The sequence below is a fragment of the Stomoxys calcitrans genome, chromosome 5, assembly GCF_963082655.1.
Source record: "Stomoxys calcitrans chromosome 5, idStoCalc2.1, whole genome shotgun sequence".
In the NCBI taxonomy this organism is placed as follows: domain Eukaryota; kingdom Metazoa; phylum Arthropoda; class Insecta; order Diptera; family Muscidae; genus Stomoxys; species Stomoxys calcitrans.
This window is the reverse complement of record NC_081556.1, coordinates 141,798,636-141,816,447: the sequence shown is the minus strand read 5'-3', so window position 1 is coordinate 141,816,447 and position 17,812 is coordinate 141,798,636. Positions and strand designations below refer to the sequence as shown.

The window sequence follows — 17,812 nt, the reverse complement described above, 5'->3', positions numbered from 1 at the left end:
GGGAGAAGTTTTTAAAGGGTGATTTTTTTGAGGTTAGGATTTTCATGCATTAGTATTTGACAGATCACGTGGGATTTCAGACATGGTGTCAAAGAGAAAGATGCTCAGTATGCTTTGACATTTCATCATGAATAGACTTACTAACGAGCAACGCTTGCAAATCATTGAATTTTATTACCAAAATCAGTGTTCGGTTCGAAATGTGTTCATTCACCGTAACGTTGCGTCCAACAGCATCTTTGAAAAAATACGGTCCAATGATTCCACCAGCGTACAAACCAGACCAAACAGTGCATTTTTCGGGATGCATGGGCAGTTCTTGAACGGCTTCTGGTTGCTCTTCACTCCAAATGCGGCAATTTTGCTTATTTACGTAGCCATTCAACCAGAAATGAGCCTCATCGCTGAACAAAATTTGTCAAAATTTGAACACATTTCGAACCGAACACTGATTTTGGTAATAAAATTCAATGATTTGCAAGCGTTGCTCGTTAGTAAGTCTATTCATGATGAAATGTCAAAGCATACTGAGCATCTTTCTCTTTGACACCATGTCTGAAATCCCACGTGATCTGTCAAATACTAATGCATGAAAATCCTAACCTCAAAAAAATCACCCTTTATATGCACGAATGTCACCAGAACCCAGACGAACATGCTGATCTCTGCACTACGGTGGCCTCCCCACACAATTCTTTACTGAATTAAAACTTTGTTAAATATTTTCTACAGAATGGAATTTTGAAAAAATTCCATTTTTATTGAAATCGAATTTTTACAAAATTTTTATGGAAATAGAATTCTACAAAATTTTCGATAAAAATAAATGGTTTACCTTACTGGATTTTTTTTCTTCTTTGGTGCCCATGTTTGGTCTCTGATAAATTCCCTCATTACAATGCTAATTCTTAACTAAGCCCTAGTACTCTTCAATTCAATTAAACTAAGAGATGAGCACGGTTCAATGAGAAACCCTACGTAGCAAAACCAACAGGCATTCAAAAATTGCCGCTGTAGTTAGTCAGTCGGCATAGGTCAGTTGCATACCAGCGATGATTCGGTCATTAATTAAATGCTTTGGCTATGCCTTAAAGACATGTGTATGTATGTGTGTAAGTTAATTTGTACTCTTCAGAGAGTAATATGTAGATGGACAATGAGGGTCAATCGTTGGTTGGTTGTTTGTTGTTGTGCTTACTGCTGTTGTTCGTATTAAAGTCTTCAATTAGGATTTTTTGCTCAACTTATTGTAATTGGGTTAAAGAACCGACACATAAAGAGAACAACAAAAACAACAACAGCCACACGAAAGTGGACAATAACAGCAGCAACCCCTTTGGGTTTATATGCAAAAGCAGCAGCAGCAGCAGCAGCACCAGCAAAGCTCAAAAGAGCAACGACGGCAACAACAACAACAACGTTTACAACGAGAACAACAACATGTGTAAAGTATTAAACATACATGCTCTTTAGCGTAGAGCGCCTTAGTTCGTATAGAATTAATATGGGTCTTTATGTCAATAAAACAGACATGTCTGGGAATGTTATCCCTATGAGAGCATGTATGCACGAATGTATCTCGAGTGGCTTAGAGAAATGTTTTAAGCTTAACTACTCTAACAGTGGGGTGCATACACCCTACAAACATTTTTCAAAATTGGTTCGTCCCCGCGATGAGAAAAACAATCTTTGTTTGTTTCTCTTTCGAGACGAGCAAAAATGATCGGAGATTTTCTTTTTGCAAGTGGAAAAGGAAAGCCAGAGATAGTAACATACACCAACCACTATGGGACGCTATTCGTCTTTGGTTAGAAGACTTTTCAACCATATTAGATGTAATGGCTTCATGCCGATGCATAACTCCATCGGGTCAATCCGGTGCGTACAACCGGCTGCTATGGGATTGTTGCGTGATCTGTTTAAACCAGTGTTGCCATAAAGATAGCTAAAAAATCCGCTTTTAGTTTCATTAGTCCACTTTACGCCAATCGATCGTCGTCGTTAAGACGAAATTCCAATGGAACGGAACCATAGGACGGGTGGGTGGGTATCACCTCGAAATATTGATGTGTGACCCCATAAAGTATATATGGTCGTCTCGACATTTTGTGTCCATCCAGCTATGTCCGTCCGTTTGTCGAAATCACCATAGCGGTTGAACGCGTAAAGTTAGCCACTTGAAATTTTGCACAGATACTTCTTATTGATGCAAGTCGTTTAGGATTGCAAACGGGCAATATCGGTTCAGATTTTAATATAACTGCCATAAAACCGATCCTCCAATTTGATGTCTAAAACGCCTAGAAGTCGCAATTTTTCCAATTTTTATAAAATTTTCTTATTGATGCAGGTCGTTGGGGATTGCAAACGGGCCATATCGGTTCAGATTTGAATATAGCTGCCATAAAACCGATCTTCCCCTGGAAGTCGCATTCTTTTCAGATTTTTCTAAATTTTTGCATGTTCTGTTCCAACATCCAAAAACTGCAAGAAGTACGGTCCATAACCTGATATAGCTTCCATATAAACCGATTTGACTTCTTAAGCCGTTATAAGCCCCAATTTCTGTCTGATTTGGCTAAAATTTTTTACGTAGAGATTTGTTGCAAAATCTAACAACTGTGACAGGTACGGTGCAAATCGGTCTTTAACCTGATATAGCTCCCATATAAACCGAACTCCCGATTTGACGCCTTGAGCCCCTGGAAGCCGCGAGTTTTGTACGATTTGGTTTAAATTTTGAACGCAGAGTTCCGTTTCAACATATGAGCCAAGTATGGTCCAAATCGGTCTATAATCTAATATACCTTCCATATAAACTGATCTCTCGATTTGACTTCTTGAACCTTTACAAGCCGCAATTTCTGTCTGACTTGGCCAAAAATTTTGAACGTAGTGTTCTGTTCCAACGTTCAACATCAGCGCCAAGTACGGTCTAAATCGGTCTATAACCTGATATAGTTCCCTTATAAACCGATCTCCCCGATTTGACTTCTTGAGCCATTACAAGCCGCAATTTTTGTCCGATTTGGCTGAAATTTTGCCTGTAGTCTGCTGTTAAGATTCCCAACAAGTGTACAAACTACAACCGAAAACAGTCTATAACCTGATATAGCTCCCATATAAACCGATCTCCCGATTTGACGTCGTGATCCTCTGGAAGTCGAAATTTTTTGTCCTATTTGGCTAAAATTTTGCACGTAGAGTTTTGTTCCATCATTCAACAACTGTGCCAAGTACGGTCGAAATCGATCTATAACCTGATATAGCTCCCATATAAACCGCTCTCCCGATTTGACTTATCGAGCCTTTACAAGGCGCAATTTCTGTATGATCTGGCTAAAATTTTGCACTTAGTGTTCTGTTCTAACATTCAACAACTGTGCCAAGTACGGTCTATAACCTGATAAGCAGCAACTTTTGTCTGATTTGGCAGAAATTTTGCACGAAAAGTTCTGTTCCAATATTCAACAAGTGTGCCAAGTACCGTCCAAATCGGTCTATAACCTGATATAGCTCCCACATAAACCGATCTCCCGTGTTCGATACGACTTTCAACAACTGTGCCAAGTACGCTCCAAGCGGGTCTATAACCTGATACACCTCTCACATAAAACGATATCCTGATTTGAATTCTTGAACGGTTACAAGCCGCAATTTTTGCCTGATTTACCTCATATTGCGCAAGTAGTGTTCTGTTCCAACATCCAACAACTGTGCCAAGTACGGTCCAAATCGGTCACTAACCGGATATAGCTCCCATATAAACCGATCTCTCGATTTTTCTGTTCGTTTCCTAGAAGCTTTAATTTTTGCCAGGTTTGGCAGAAATTTTGTATTTACCTAAGCAGTTTTGCTCCCCAGTGTTATTTATATGTGAATCGCTAATAACAACTCTATGCCTGCATTATGCTTAAAAGAGAGTAAGAGATGTCTTTAAAGCCTTTGTAGTTGTAAATGTGAACACCGCATGCATGCATGCATGCAATACATCAAAGATGAGTGAGTGCTACATCAAAGAGTTTAATAGTGGTTGAGACTAATTTAACCACAGATGAGAGAGGAAATTTCCAACAAAGGTTGATTGAGGTCTGCATTTAAAATTTACTTAAAAAACAAAAATTATTTGTAAAAAGGCATAAGAATATTTTTTCAAATATTTTAAATAATGCAATGTAATGCTTTTCAATAATATTTGTATGTCATTTTGCTGACATTGATTATTCACTTAACACTTACACACCTGAGCTTCTAATGCACAACTAAACTGTAAATGCAAATTTAGCCCATGAACATTCCACTAAGGAACAGGGGCAAACTGAGTGCAGTCCGATTCAAGTTTAAGCTCAATGATAAGGGGCCTCCTTTTTATAGCCAAGTCCGAACGGAGTGCCGCAATGCGACGCCTCTTCGGAGAGAAGTTATTATTACCTCATAAATGTTTCCAGCATTAGGAGGGGAAAGCCACCGCTGAAAATGTTTTCTGATGGTCTTGCCAGGATTCGAACCCAGGCGTTCAGTGTCATAGGCGGACATGCTAACCTCTGCGCTACGGTGGTCTCCAATTAAACTGTATCTCATGCAATATAAATAGGTACCGTTATTGTAGATAAGATCATGTTATACGGATGGGTCAAAGCTAGAGGACAGAGTGGGCCTGAGGGTCTACATTGAGAACCCAGGGACTGAGATCTGATTTAGACTGCCTTACCATAATAAGGGCCTGCAGGAGGAGATCCCGGCGATTACGAAATGCGTGAAGTGGTGTGGTGCTAACGCGAGTATGTCGAGTGTGAACATCTCTACCGACAGTAAAATTGCCATAAGGGCAATAACAACCAGGACCAGGTCTTACAGTGTAAGAAGGAGATTAACGCCTTCTCTGGGGATGGCAAAATCCGCATCATTTGGGTGCCCAGTCATAACGCGGTAAAGCGGAATAAAAAGGCAGACGATTTGGCGGTGCAGGCCAGAGGACTGCCATCAATAAACCTGGTTAACCCGAAGCTTTTCGAATCGACGCATTTCGAGTTAAGGGCGTGGGCGACGAATGTGCATGCAACCCTGTGGAACAACGAAACCGTCGGTAGGACGGCGAAAATCCTATGGGGGGGGGGATTCAGATCATGAGATGACGAGGCTATTACTGAAAGGAAGTAAGAAGGAGGTCAGTATGGCTATTGGTATCATAACGGAACACATAGGACTACGAGCTTGCTTTTGTAAAAACGGTGCGACAAGTGATAGCATGTGCATGGCATGTGGGGAAGATGTTGTGACGTAGGAGCATTTCCCATGTCATTGCCCGGCTTTCGTGTCTAACAGATACCGGCATTTAGGTGGGGACACAATGCCAAACATGAAATTAAGGATTGGAGGTTACTTATATATATATACCCTCCACCATAGGATGGGGGTATACTAATTTCATTATTGTGTTTGCAACATCTTGAAATATGCGTCTAAGACCCCATAAAGTATATATATTCTTGATCGTTTTAAGTCGAACTAACCATGTCCGTCCGTCTGTCTGTCGAAAGCACGCCAACTGTTGAAGAAGTAATGCTAGCCGCTTGAAATTTTGTACAAATACTTCTTATCAGTGTAGTTCGGTTGGGATTGTAAATGAGCCATATAGGTCCATGTTTTGATATAGCTGCCGCATAAACCGATCTAGGATCTTGACTTCTTGAGCCACTAGAGAACGCAATTCTTATCCGACTTGGCTGAAATTTGGCATGAGGTGTTTTGATATCACTTCCAACTGTGTTTGATATCACTGTGCTAAGTATGGTTCAAATCGGCTCATAACTTGATATAGCTGCCATATAAACCGATCTCGGGTCTTGACTTCTTGAGCCTCTAGAGGGCGCAATTCTCGTCCGATTTGACAGAAATTTTGCACGTAGTGTTTTGATACTTCCTCCAACAACTGTGACAGAAATTTTGCACGTAGTGTTTTCATACTTCTTCTTCTTCCTGTTTCAAATCGGTTCATAACCTGATTTAGCTGCCATATAAACCGATCTTGGGTCTTGATTTCTTGATCTCTTAGAAGGCGCAATTCTTATCCGATTTGGCTGTAATTTTGCACGTGGTGTTTTGGTATCACTTTCAACATTTTTGCAAAGTATGGTCCAAATCGGTTCATAACCTGGTTTAGGTGCCATAAAACCCGATCTTGGGTCTTGACTTCTTGAGCTTTTAGAAGGCGCAATTCTCATCCGATTTGGCTAAAATTTTGCATGAGGTGTTTTGATAAGACTTTCAAAAGCTGCGGTGAGCATGGCGCGAATCGGTACATAAGCTGATATAGCTGCCATATAAACCGATCTTGGATCTTGACTTCTTGAGCCTCTAGAGAGGCCAATTCTCATCCTATTTGGCACAGATTTTGTACAACGGCTTCTCCCATGGCCTTCAACATACGTGTGCAAAATGGTCTGAATCGAGTCAGAGCTTGATACAGCTCCCATATAAACCGATCTCCCGATTTTGCTTCTTGAGCCCCGAATCTATAACTTAACTTGATATAGCTCCTCCTCCGTCCATATTCATTATTTTTTGTTTGCCTAAAAAAGAGATACTGCGCAAAGAACTCGACAGATGCGAACCTTGGAGGAGGGAATATAAGATTCGGCCCGGCCGAACTTAGCACGCTCTGACTTGTTTAGTATGCTCATAGTGGCATGGGGCGGATTAACATCCGCACCCTCTTTTCGACCTAACATATGGTAGACTCCTTTTAATTTCCTTAGCAAGTTTCTTCGGCAAAAAATATCATATCAATGATTGTGATCTGATTTTAGTTATAGTGTAAAATCATGAACGTCCCCTAGATATATTGCCATCAAAAATAAGGGCTTACCCATCCCCAAAATCAATTCCTCAATTTAAGGGCACGATTTAAGATCCAATAATTTTTTAGTAAAATTACAAAATAATGCTTATAAGGCTCATTTACCACTTTAGTTAACGATGTAAGAGTAGGCATGTTGGATGCATACCCAAATGAAAATAACATGGCATTTTTACAAATTAAATATTTTAATAACATAAAACCATCGCCGTCATAGTGGAGGCCAAAAAACACCACAAGGGAGCTGTGATTGCTGAAGTCTTTTCTCGACATTTACTTGGCGAAAAAGAGATGTCTCATAAAAAATGCATAAAGGATAAATTTACAAACATCCTTACATACACATGAACATACACAATGTATAAACACATTCGAATATGTGTATGTATGTGTGTATTTCCATAAACTACTACAAAGCCAAAAGTCTGGGCTTTTTGGCTTCTTGGAATAAAAATTTTCCACATGCTATATCCCTACAAACATTTTTCATAACTTTGGTAGAGCGTTCATCACCGCGATGGAAAATTTGTAAGCAATTATTCTTCCGTATGGTTCGCGAAACACTCTTCTACGATGTCATTGGGCAATCTATTGGGTGTGCGGATGTTTTAGCGTCTCTTTGCGACGATTCTCTTACAACCCATTGCCTTATAATCGTCCATATGACTCTTCTACGATGTCATTGGGCAATCTATTGCGTGGGCCAAAGTTTTAGCAACTCTTTGCGACGATTCTCTTACAACCCATTGCCTAATAATCATCCAAGTGACTCGTGAAACACTCTTCTAGGTAATCATTGGACAATTCATTGCGTAAGCGAAAGACATTCTCTTACAACCCATAAATATTCCAAAACACTTATTTGTTACTCGTCCGGGAGAAAAATGCGCAACTCTTCTAGAAGAGTATTTTATAAATCTTCCAAAACACTCCTTTGTTACTCGTCCACATGATTTTTGAGCGATTCTAAGATCTTCCAAGACCCTTCTAACTTACTTTTCGTTAGTAACTCTTGTTGAAGATTCGCGGTACTTTTACTTTACTATAATTGGCTATGACAGAATATTTGTTCCACTAGCCGAACCTAGAAGAGAGTTCCAAGCGCCTCGATCTTCTGCACTCATTATAAAATCTCTGACACCAAGTTTCGAGGTGTCTCCCACAATCTTTTCATCGGTCTTTTGGTCTTCCCGGTTTGCATGTACCACAGTGTTTGCTTTCAAAGGACTTCTTTGATGGAGCTTCTTCATCCATTCTGACAACATGACCTAGCCAACGCAGCCGTTGTATTTTGCTGCGTGTAACTATGATATCGTCGTCATACAGCTTGTGGTTCATACGTCGCCTATATTCTCCATTAACGCAAACTGCTCCATGTATTTTATGAAGAATCTTTCTCTCAAATACTCCAAGTACTGCCTCATCTGCTTTCACAAGTACCCATGCTTCAGGATCATATAACAGCACGGGTAGTATCAGTGCCTTGTATAATGTAATTTTCGTCTGTCGAGAGGTGGCCCCGATACTAAACCGCCTACTTAGTATCAGTGTGCCAGTATTATTCTTCGCTTAAACTCATAACTAGTGTCATTCGTTTCGGTTACGACGGTGCCGAGGTAGATAAAGTTACCGACTGTCACAAAGTTGTGGTTCCCAACTTTATCCATTTTCTTTATCTGCTCGGTTGTGCAAGGCTTTTTGGGAGTTGAAACCATCCATTTCGTCTTATCTCCATTTACTGCCAGACCCATTTTCACTGACTCTCTTTCGATTCTTTCAAAGGCTGCTGTAACTACTTCCGGTGACCGAGCTACGATGTCGATGTCGTCGGCATAGGCGAGTAGCATGTGTTCTCTTGTGATTAGTGTGCCATATCTATTCACTTCTGCATCCCGTATAATCTTCTCCAGCAGGATATTAAAGAGATCACACGATAGGCTGTCTCCTTGTCTGAAACCTCGTTTGGTATTCAATGGTTCCGAGAGATTCTTTCCTATTCTTACTGAGGAACGCGTATCAGCAAGTGTCATCCTGCAGAGTCTTTTTAATTTTGCAGGGATACCAAACTCAGACATGGCTTGAAATACCTTTGAACGTAAAGGGGTATCGAATGAGGCTTTGTAGTCAACAAAGAGATGGTAGGTGTTGATTTGTCCTTCTCGGGTCTTTTCCAGGATTTGGCGCAGTGTGAATATCTGGTCTAGGCTGGATTTACCAGGTCTAAAGTCGCATTGATAGTGCCCAATTATCTCATTGACTTTAGATTTTAATCTTTCATACAGTACGCTTGAGAGTATTTTGTATGCGATGGGGAGGAGACTTATCCTCTGTAGTTGACATATTCCGTCTTGTCTCCTTTCTTGTGTACGGGACATAGCATGCTGGAGTTCCAATCATCAGGGATGCGTTCTTCTAGCCAGATTGAGCAGATAAGCTGATGCATACGCCTTATCAGCGTGTCGCCTCCGGTCTTAATTAGTTCAGCGGGTAACCCGTCGGCTCCTGCTGCCTTGTTGTTCTTTAGCCGGGTCACTGCTACTTGGACCTCATTCTGACTAGGAGGTAAACATTCTATACCATCGTCAGGGATTGGTTGTGCGGTATCCTCTTCGCCACCAACATCGGACACTAGCAGTTGGGTAAAATGTTCTTTCCATATCCTCATCACACTATTTGTATCAGTTACCAGATTTACTTCTTTGCCTCTGCAGGAGGATGTGACTGCACCAAAGCCATCGGTTTGATGTTTAATTCTTTGGTAGAATATCAGGACTTCATTTTGACTCTTGTACATCTCAATTCGCTCACACTCATGTCTTTCCATTTCCTTTTTCTATCTGCGGAATAGACTTTTCTGCTCTCTCCTTTTCTCCCGATACCTCTCCTTCATATGGCGGTACACTCTTCCAGAAGATTCGTCTTGAGGACACCACTCCTCACGACTGGGGAATCGCCTATGACTCATAGACGAGCTCGTCCGCGAACGTAAACTTCATCTAGACGATTCACGGCAGATTGTTTGGCGATCAAAAATGTTTGCAGGGTTATGGAAAATCTACCATAAAAATACAGCTGTATAGGTAAGAATGTAGTTCACCACACACACAAACCCAGGTACCATAAAAATACAGCTGTGAGTGTTCACCACACACTCACACACACAAACCCATACACACACACATACGCCTGTACCACTATTTCAATGATGATCTTTTGCCTTGTAAATGGAATTTTATACACCTATGGCCACATTTGGGATGAAAACTTCGACATTGACTATTATCCAGGTGTGCATAATGAATTTCTTTTATTCACAACACCCCCGATGGTTGCCTGGTTTATGCAAGAAACCTATGAATAACAAATGTTAAGTCACACGACAGCATAATAAAGTCACTAAAATGTATGTGCATGTGTACTTTGTATCTGCATAATAAATGCATTTATGGGTTTTTGGTAACAATTTAAGACAGACATTTTGGTGAAACAATAAGAAATGGGTGTAAGAAACCTTAAATTGTTAAAATTTTTCATAAGAATGGTATAAATTTTAATAATAATATTCAGAATTTAATCCATTATGTCGAAGGGGTAGAAAAATAACCAAAAACGGAGCTCTCTTAGAAAAAGTCAAGCTAGAGTTAGGAACAAGGTATTCTCAATACTGTAAAGTGGACGAATGAAACTAGTTAAGTAAAATGTTTCCCCTCATATAAGGACATGTTATTGTCTTGTCGAAAGACTGCCATTTTTTATGGCTTTTAAAAATTCGAATTCTCTGAAAATTCTTGGGGGGGGGGCGGACCCTCCCCCTTATCCTAATTTTCAGAAACGCCAGATCTCGGAGATGGGTGGTGCGATTTAAGCGAAATTTTGTGTGCTCTCATATAGTACCCTAAAAATAAAAATTTGGTATCCAAATTTCGGATGGGATACCTAGGGGGTCCGCCCCACCCTAAAACCTATCAAACATATATTTAGACCAATCACGACAATATGGGACTCAAATAAAAGGTATTTAGGATAAGAAAACGTATCTGATATCCAATTGCCGGACCAAGTGTTAGGGGGAACAGCCCAACCCCCAAAACACCCCTAAATCGGACATATTTACCGACCATGGCAATATGGGACTCAAATGAAAGGTATTGGCGAATAGAATACGAATCTGATCTCTAAATGTGGGGGCAAGTTTCTGGGGTCCACCCCTTCCCCAAAACACCCCCCAAACAGGACTTATTTACTAACCATGGCAACATGGGGCTCAAATTAAAGGTATTTGAGTGTAGAATACAAATCTGGTATCCAAATGTGGAGCCAAGTGTTTTGGGGAGCCGCCCCTCCAAAGAACACCCCCAAAAGAGGACAAACTACAGGCTACGGCCGTAGCAATATGGGGCTAAAATGAAAGGTCTTTGGGAGTAAAGCAGGGATCTGATATCAATATTCGGGAAAAAGTGTCTATGGGGCCACCCCATATAGGACGTATTTGCTGACCATTCCAATATGGGGCTCAAATAAGAGGTATTTTAGAGCAGAACACGAATAATATATATATATATTCAGAGCGAAGTCACTGAACGGCCGCCCCATCCCCCAAAACACTTCCCAAACAGGTCAGGTTTGCCAACTATAGAAATATGGGGCTCAAATGGAAGGTATTTGGGAGTAGACCATGAATCTGATATCAACATTCGGCACCAACTGTCTAGGGGAAGTCCTACCACCATAAAAACCCCCAAATAGGACGTATTTGCTCACCAAGACATATTTGCTGGCTTTTGCAATAAAAGGGTTTAAATGAATGGTATTTAAAAATAGAAAACGAATTTTGACGGCAATGCCAATCTGGGGTTCAAATATTTGATTTATAGATATATGTGAAAATAGAGCACGTTGCTGATATATTTTCAGGGCTTAGTGTTAGGGGGATCATCCCACTCCACTAAATACCCCTAAATCGGGCATATTTACCGACCATGTCATTGTGGGGCTTAAATGATATGTATTGGGTGCAGAGCAAGAATTGATGCCTACTTTCGGGGGTCTACTTCTTTCCCAAAATACCTCACAAACAGCAATCTTTTACTGACCATCGCAATATGGGGCTCAAATAAAGGTATTTGGGAGTAGAATATGAATTTTATATCCAAATGTAGGACCATGTATTTAGGGCATCACCCCTTCCCCAAAACATCCCCCAAAGGGTAAAAATTTTTCGACCATGCCAATATTTGGGGCTCAAATGAAGGGTATTTGAGATTAGAAAACGAATTTGATAATCAATTTTGGGCCCATGTGTTTAGGGGACGCCTTATCCTATAAACTCCCCTTAAACTAATGGCAATATGGGGTTTAAATAAATGGTATTTCAGACAAGAGCACAATGCTGATATTTTTTTCAGGGCCAAGTGTCTGCGGGACCACCTCACCCCCGAAAACACTCCCAAGTCGGAAATCGGGCGGAAATAAAGTCTTTTTAAGAATGGCATTAAATCCTCCGAGTGAATTCGTGGTCCAATAAAGATCAAATGGAATTCAGATAAAGGCACTTATAATGTTAACTGTTGGTCAAGCGAAAGCAATCTGGATGGTTCAACGTTAGGAACTAGAAAGCATCTTTCTTCTTCTGTGTCTGTGGTATCACAATGGACGAAAACGTCCAAGTGAGTCTGATGGCAGACTGCCACTTAAACCAAACTTAACCTAAGCACTCCTTGTACCGATGATCTAATGGCGCAGTGGCAAACAATTGCCCACTCCATAGAAAATGCCGCGAAATACATTCTTGGTTACCGGAAGCCTCCTCCAAGAAACCCATGGTACGACCAAGAGAGTCGAGATGCTACTGAAGCCAAGAATGCGGCATATAGAGCAACCCTGCAATCAGTAGCAATGCGCCAGATGAAGGAGAGGTATCGAGAGAAAAGGAGAGAGGAGAAACGTCTATTCCGCAGAAAGTAAAAGGAAATGGAAGGACGAGAGTGTAAGCGAATGGAGATGGACAGGAGTCAGAATGAAGTTCGGAAATCCTACCAAAGAATTAAACATGAAACCAACGGCTTTGGTGCAGACACTTCCTCCTATAGAGACAAAGAATGAAATTTGATAACTGACACATATAGCATGCTGAGGATATGGAAAGAACATTTATCCCAACTGCTAGTGCCCCACATTGGCGGCATAGAGTATGACGCAGAAATAATCCCTGATGACGGTATAACTTGTTTACCTCCTAGTCAGAATGAGGTCCAAGTAGCAGTGACGCGACTAAAGAACAACAAGGCAGCAGGAGCCGATGGGTTACCCGCTGATCTATTTAAGACCGAAGGTGCCACGCTAATAAGGCGTATGCATCAGCTTATCTGCGCAATCTGGTTAGAAGAAGATGGATACCCGATGATTGGAACCTTAGCATACTATGTCCCCTACACAAGAAAGGAGACAAGACGGAATGTGCCAACTACAGAGGAATAAGTCTCCTCCCCATCGCATACAAGATACTCTCGTGCGTACTGTGTGGAAGATTAAAACCTAAAGACAATGAAATAATTGGGCCTTATCAATGCGGCTTTAGACCTGGTAAATTCACCCTAGACCAGATATTCACACTGCGCCAAATCCTGGAAAAGGCCCGAAAAGGACAAATCTGCCATCTCTTGGTTGACTACAAAGCCGCCTTCGATACTCCTTTACGTTCAAAGGTATTTCAAGCCATGTCTGCGTTTGGTATCCCTGCAAACTTAAGACTCTTCAGGATGACACTTGCTGATACGCGATCCTCAGTAAGAATAGGAAAGAATCTGTCGGAACCAATGGGTCATATCGGTTGAGATTTGGATATAGCTCCCATATAAACCGATCTCCCGATTTGACTTCTTGAGCCCCTACAAGCCGCAATTTTCATCCGATTTGGCTGAAATTTTGTACATGGTGTTCTGTTATGACTCCCAAAAACTGTGCCTAAATACGATCCGAATAGGTCTATAACCTGATATAACTCCCATATAAACCAATATCCCGATTTGACTTCTTGAGTCGTTACAAGACGCAATTTTTGTCCGATTTGGCAGAAATTTAGCATGTAGAGTTCTGTTAAGACGGTCTATAACCTGATATAGCTCCCATGCAAACCGGTCTCTCGAACATCCTTGTTCGGTTCCTGGAAGCTTTAATTTTTGATGGTTTGATACAAGTTTGGTATGTAGAATAATATTGCTCCCTTCAACTAGTTTGCATAAATTTTTAGCAGAATTTTAGAAGATTCGGCCCGGCCGAACTTAGCACGATTTTACTTGTTAAGATTTAAGATTTATTTCTATACCCACCACCGAAGGATGGGGTTATATTAAATTTGTCATTCCGTTGGCATCACATCGAAATATCCATTTCCGACCCTATAAAGTCTATATGAAAATTCTGAATCGTCGTAAAAATCTAAGACGATCTTGCCAAGTCCAACCGTTCCTCTGTCGGTTGAAATCACGCTACAGTCTTTAAAAATAGAAATATTGAGCTGAAACTTTACACAGATTCATTTTTTCTCCATAGGCAGATTAAATTCGAAGATGGGCTATATCTTAATATAGCCCCCATATAGACCGATCTGCCGATTTAAGGTCCAAGGCCCATTTAAGTCAGATTTCTTATCCGATTTCGCTGAAATTTGGGACAGTAAGTTGTTTTAGGATTATCGACATCCTTGCTTAATATCACCCGGATGAGTCCAGATTTGGATATGGCTACCATATAGCCTGACTCTCAATTAAGTATCTTGGGCTCATAAAAGATGCATTTATTGTCCGATTTCGCTAAAACTTGGGACAGTGAGTTTTTTTAGGGCCCCCGACATTCTTGCTCCATTTGCTCTCGATTTATGTTTTAAGATCAACTTTGCTAAAATTTACCACAATGACTTGTGTTAGGCCCCTCGACATTCGTACCGAGTATGGTCAAGATCGGGCTATATTTAGATATTGCGACCATACATATATATCGATCTCCCTATTTAAGTTTTTGGGACCCTAATCGATTTCACTGAAATTTGACACAGTGGGCTGTGTTAGACTCTTTGACATTCGTATTCAATATGACCCAGATGGGTTTATATTTAGCTATTGTTGCAATACAGACCGATGTCCCACTTGAAGGACTAGATCGGACTATATTTAATTATAGCTACTATGGTTTCATAAATGATACATTTTTCACCATACTATGATGAAATGTGGATAATGCATATATGCGAGGTAGTGGGTAACAAAAGTTCGTCCAGGCCAAACTTATTGCTTTTTTACTTGTTTAAGTTGATGTTCGTTATTTTTGTATAACTTTACACATTATTGAAAATGGTTCTTCTTGACAAGATTTCGTTACTCACCTTCCTTATAATATATTTTAAAGGAACTGTTGGAAAAATTTGTTTTATGGCTGATGCTAAATCTGTCAAAATCACATCGGCACTCTGCAATTTAAACATAAATTAAATAAATTTATTAGAAAAACCAAAAACAATTTAATATTATAATAATAATTGGTTATAATAGTATGTTATTAACATTAACATTAACATTAACATTAACATTAACATTAACATTAACATTAACATTAACATTAACATTAACATTAACATTAACATTAACATTAACATTAACATTAACATTAACATTAACATTAACATTAACATTAACATTAACATTAACATTAACATTAACATTAACATTAACATTAACATTAACATTAACATTAACATTAACATTAACATTAACATTAACATTAACATTAACATTAACATTAACATTAACATTAACATTAACATTAACATTAACATTAACATTAACATTAACATTAACATTAACATTAACATTAACATTAACATTAACATTAACATTAACATTAACATTAACATTAACATTAACATTAACATTAACATTAACATTAACATTAACATTAACATTAACATTAACATTAACATTAACATTAACATTAACATTAACATTAACATTAACATTAACATTAACATTAACATTAACATTAACATTAACATTAACATTAACATTAACATTAACATTAACATTAACATTAACATTAACATTAACATTAACATTAACATTAACATTAACATTAACATTAACATTAACATTAACATTAACATTAACATTAACATTAACATTAACATTAACATTAACATTAACATTAACATTAACATTAACATTAACATTAACATTAACATTAACATTAACATTAACATTAACATTAACATTAACATTAACATTAACATTAACATTAACATTAACATTAACATTAACATTAACATTAACATTAACATTAACATTAACATTAACATTAACATTAACATTAACATTAACATTAACATTAACATTAACATTAACATTAACATTAACATTAACATTAACATTAACATTAACATTAACATTAACATTAACATTAACATTAACATTAACATTAACATTAACATTAACATTAACATTAACATTAACATTAACATTAACATTAACATTAACATTAACATTAACATTAACATTAACATTAACATTAACATTAACATTAACATTAACATTAACATTAACATTAACATTAACATTAACATTAACATTAACATTAACATTAACATTAACATTAACATTAACATTAACATTAACATTAACATTAACATTAACATTAACATTAACATTAACATTAACATTAACATTAACATTAACATTAACATTAACATTAACATTAACATTAACATTAACATTAACATTAACATTAACATTAACATTAACATTAACATTAACATTAACATTAACATTAACATTAACATTAACATTAACATTAACATTAACATTAACATTAACATTAACATTAACATTAACATTAACATTAACATTAACATTAACATTAACATTAACATTAACATTAACATTAACATTAACATTAACATTAACATTAACATTAACATTAACATTAACATTAACATTAACATTAACATTAACATTAACATTAACATTAACATTAGCATTAACATTAACATTAACATTAACATTAACATTAACATTAACATTAACATTAACATTAACATTAACATTAACATTAACATTAACATTAACTTTTTTTAATTTAATTTATAAAAAATTCTTACCGAACTAAAATTTCCCGCATCACCGGTGGTGGCAAAATTGTAGGGACGATCATTGGTTATAATGGAAAAGTGGCTAGGTTTCTTACTCTCCACCGCTTGTATGTCCAAGTAGTGAAAATGGCACTCAATCTAAACGACACCAATATGATTCATGTAACGGGGGTAGAGGGAGTACAGAGTCCAATCATACAACAGCAGCAGCAGCGGCATCAGATGGTTTCAAAGAAGAAGAAAAATTATAAATGTGTTAATAATATTCATTTAATAAATCTTTATTTATTGCCACGAAATGTGTTTATGTTAATGAGCCTTGTCCTGTGAGTGACACAAGAGCCACATAGAAGACATTTAAGAACTTTATTACCTTTGTGGGAACTTTTGCAATAAGCAAATAGATGCGCACTGGTGTAAAAACCTGAAATTAGTAAAAGAAAACATTTGTTAGTGGGTCGTTGGGTTGTTGGGTCATAAAACAGTGTTGCCACAGTGTTGTTGAAATGTTAATAAAAACAAATATTTTTTATTATGCTTAAGGTTGCCCATTTTTTCACAGATAGTAGAGTTTAGGCTTCTGTTGTAAATAGGGTACTAAATTTTTTTCATATCCGAAGGGGGGCGGACCCTCCCCCTTACACAAAGTTTCAAAAACGTCAAATTTGTATGAAATTTTGTATGCCACCTCATGGTGCCCCACAAACACGAAGTTGGTATAAAATTCTGGGGTCAACTCACCTGGGGGGACGCCCCATCTCAAAACCCACCTGAACGGGCATGTTTACCGGCTGGAACAATATGGGTATCAAATGAAA

At 38.2% G+C, this 17,812-nt stretch overlaps 1 protein-coding gene across 9 annotated transcripts in view; it reads right to left on the bottom strand.

Moving 5' to 3' along the window:
- The window catches only part of LOC106086990 (F-actin-uncapping protein LRRC16A), a 184,737-nt gene that overhangs the window by 69,604 nt on the left and 97,321 nt on the right, over positions 1-17,812 (bottom strand). For all 9 annotated transcript variants that reach the window (XM_059368710.1, XM_059368713.1, XM_059368711.1 and 6 more), the window contains 3 exons: positions 17,368-17,418; positions 17,004-17,132; positions 15,240-15,323 (listed from right to left, as the gene is read on the bottom strand). In XM_059368710.1, coding sequence (XP_059224693.1) covers positions 15,240-15,323; positions 17,004-17,132; positions 17,368-17,418 — 264 coding nt within the window. The remainder of the gene's footprint in view (positions 1-15,239; positions 15,324-17,003; positions 17,133-17,367; positions 17,419-17,812) is intronic.